Source organism: Trypanosoma grayi (assembly GCF_000691245.1).
Source record: "Trypanosoma grayi strain ANR4 Tgr_1829_V1, whole genome shotgun sequence".
NCBI lineage: Eukaryota > Euglenozoa > Kinetoplastea > Trypanosomatida > Trypanosomatidae > Trypanosoma > Trypanosoma grayi.
In genome coordinates this window covers 1-1935 of record NW_008827447.1, presented here as the reverse complement: position 1 = coordinate 1935, position 1935 = coordinate 1, and the positions used below count along the sequence as shown (strand labels likewise).

The 1935-nt window shown below is 51.3% G+C and overlaps 1 protein-coding gene across 1 annotated transcript; it reads left to right on the top strand.

Moving 5' to 3' along the window:
• Positions 1-388: 388 nt before the first annotated feature.
• On the top strand, positions 389-973 carry DQ04_18291000 (trichohyalin; the record flags this gene model as incomplete). The annotated part of the gene is made up of 1 exon (XM_009317690.1): positions 389-973. The coding sequence occupies one exon, from the start codon at positions 389-391 to the stop codon at positions 971-973; it is 585 nt and encodes a 194-aa protein (XP_009315965.1).
• Between the last annotated feature and the right edge of the window lie 962 nt (positions 974-1935).

The window sequence follows — 1935 nt, the reverse complement described above, 5'->3', positions numbered from 1 at the left end:
GCCCCCCCGACTAATGAGAGCGGAAGGCGAATAGCATCATTATTTTTCTCTGTTTTTTTTTTTTGTTGCATCACTGTTTTGTTCATACATCCGTTTATCTTTATTTCATTCCTTTCTCAGAATTGTCATAATAAACTAGTACATACTTCCTCCGTTTACCAATTATCAGTGTACGTTCAGCAACACGTTCACTGCACAAATGACCAAAAACGGCAATAAAAACTGCTCCAATGAAATAGACAACGAAACAACGTATATTTCGCCTCCAAAAAACAACAGGTCGGCTACAAACCCCGAACCTGTTTCCGACTCGTCTAAGCCCCGCCGGAAACGCATACTGCAACGAAAAATTGATGAAGCCCGACTCCGACAGACCGAGAAAGCCAAAATGACGGCAAACAGGATAAAAAAAGAGCAAGAGAGCTCCCGGAGGAAGCTGGAGCAGGAGAAAGAGAGGAAGGCGAAGGAGGCCGAAGAACTGAAGCGGCTGCTGGAAGAGGAGCGCCAGTATGCTCAGAAGAAGCGTGAGGAGGAGGAGCGCCGCATAGCGGAACTGGCGAAGCAGCGGCGGGAAGAGTCGAAGGCCCGCAAGGAGGATCTGCAGAAGAAGCAGCAAGAGGACCGTGCGAATACCAAGGAGCAGCTGCAGGCCGAGACGGAGGAGCTGCTTGCCGAGGCCCGCCGTGCCGAGGCCGAGGAGAAGAAGGCACGCGTTGAGAAGGTCAAGTTTGCGACGAAGCAGGCCCGGAGGAAGCTGGAGCAGGAGAGGGAGAAGAAGGCGAAGGAGGCCGAGGAGGCGAAGCGGCTGCTGGAAGAGGAGCGCCAGGCTGCTCAGAAGAAGCGTGAGGATGAGATTCGGCGGAAGGCGGAACTTGCACAGCAGCAGCGGGAGGAGTTGAAGACAGGACGTGAGGCTGCGATGAAGAAGTTAGAGGAGGATCGCCGTAAGGCTGCAGATGGTGTGTGGGAGTAGTATTTGTTTTTGAGGGGCTGGTGTATTGTAGCAAAATGTTTGTTTGGTTTGTCTAAATTTTTTTTGAGGGGCACTTTGTTGTTCCATCGTTGTGCAATGTGATTTTTTTTTTTCTTTAGGTTTTAACGGATTATGAGATTTGCTTGGGAAAAGTTGTACAATTGAGGACGTGTTGTCGTATCTGTTTCTTTCTCTCTCTCTCTATATATATATATTTATGTGCGTGTGTGTGCTTTATCATGTTGTGCTGCGACGGACTTCTTTTCGCAAATTTGGGGTAATTAGGTGTGTCTCATGTGTTGCTGCGTGAGGTACACCGCCCCTCGATCGTAGGCCATAGTAGTGTGCGTGTGTGTGTGTGTGTGTGTGTGTTTGTCTGTCTGCATTGGCTGTGTGCCGAATGTGAAATACAACGCTTTTTTCTTTTCTTGGCTTGATTTAAATGTTTGACTTTTGCTTTGCCAGCCGTTGTTTATTTCTGGCGCGACGGTAGATTACGTGAGCGACATTGTCGTGTTTTTTGGTTCAAAGGCTCTCCGTCTCCCGCTGAGTTTGTGTGTGTGTCATCTGTCTCTTGAAGGCTGCATGCTTGGTGGAGGGTTTTGATTTGGGAGGGTCCCGTCTCTTCATTTCTGTGTCTTTCCGCTTTTTTCCTTGAGGTTCTTTGTGGGTGCGTTCATGCCTGTGTCGTTTTGCGTATTTGATTGAGATAGTTTGTCTCATTTGGGAGGTGTGGCGCTCTGTGGTGTCGTGGCCCCGGCGTTGTGCGATTGAGCGCCGGCTCTGCGTGTGGGTCGTGACAGCTGCTGGGTAGCTGCAGCGGCTGCAGCAACAGTAGCCAGTGAGCACTTGGGAGCACGGAACGGGGGGACGGAGGGGTGGGGGTGGCGGAGTGGCACCAGCGTGCCCGGTGCCGCCTGCGGCAGTGGCGGGGGGGGGGGGGCAGCAGCAACAAGGGAGGG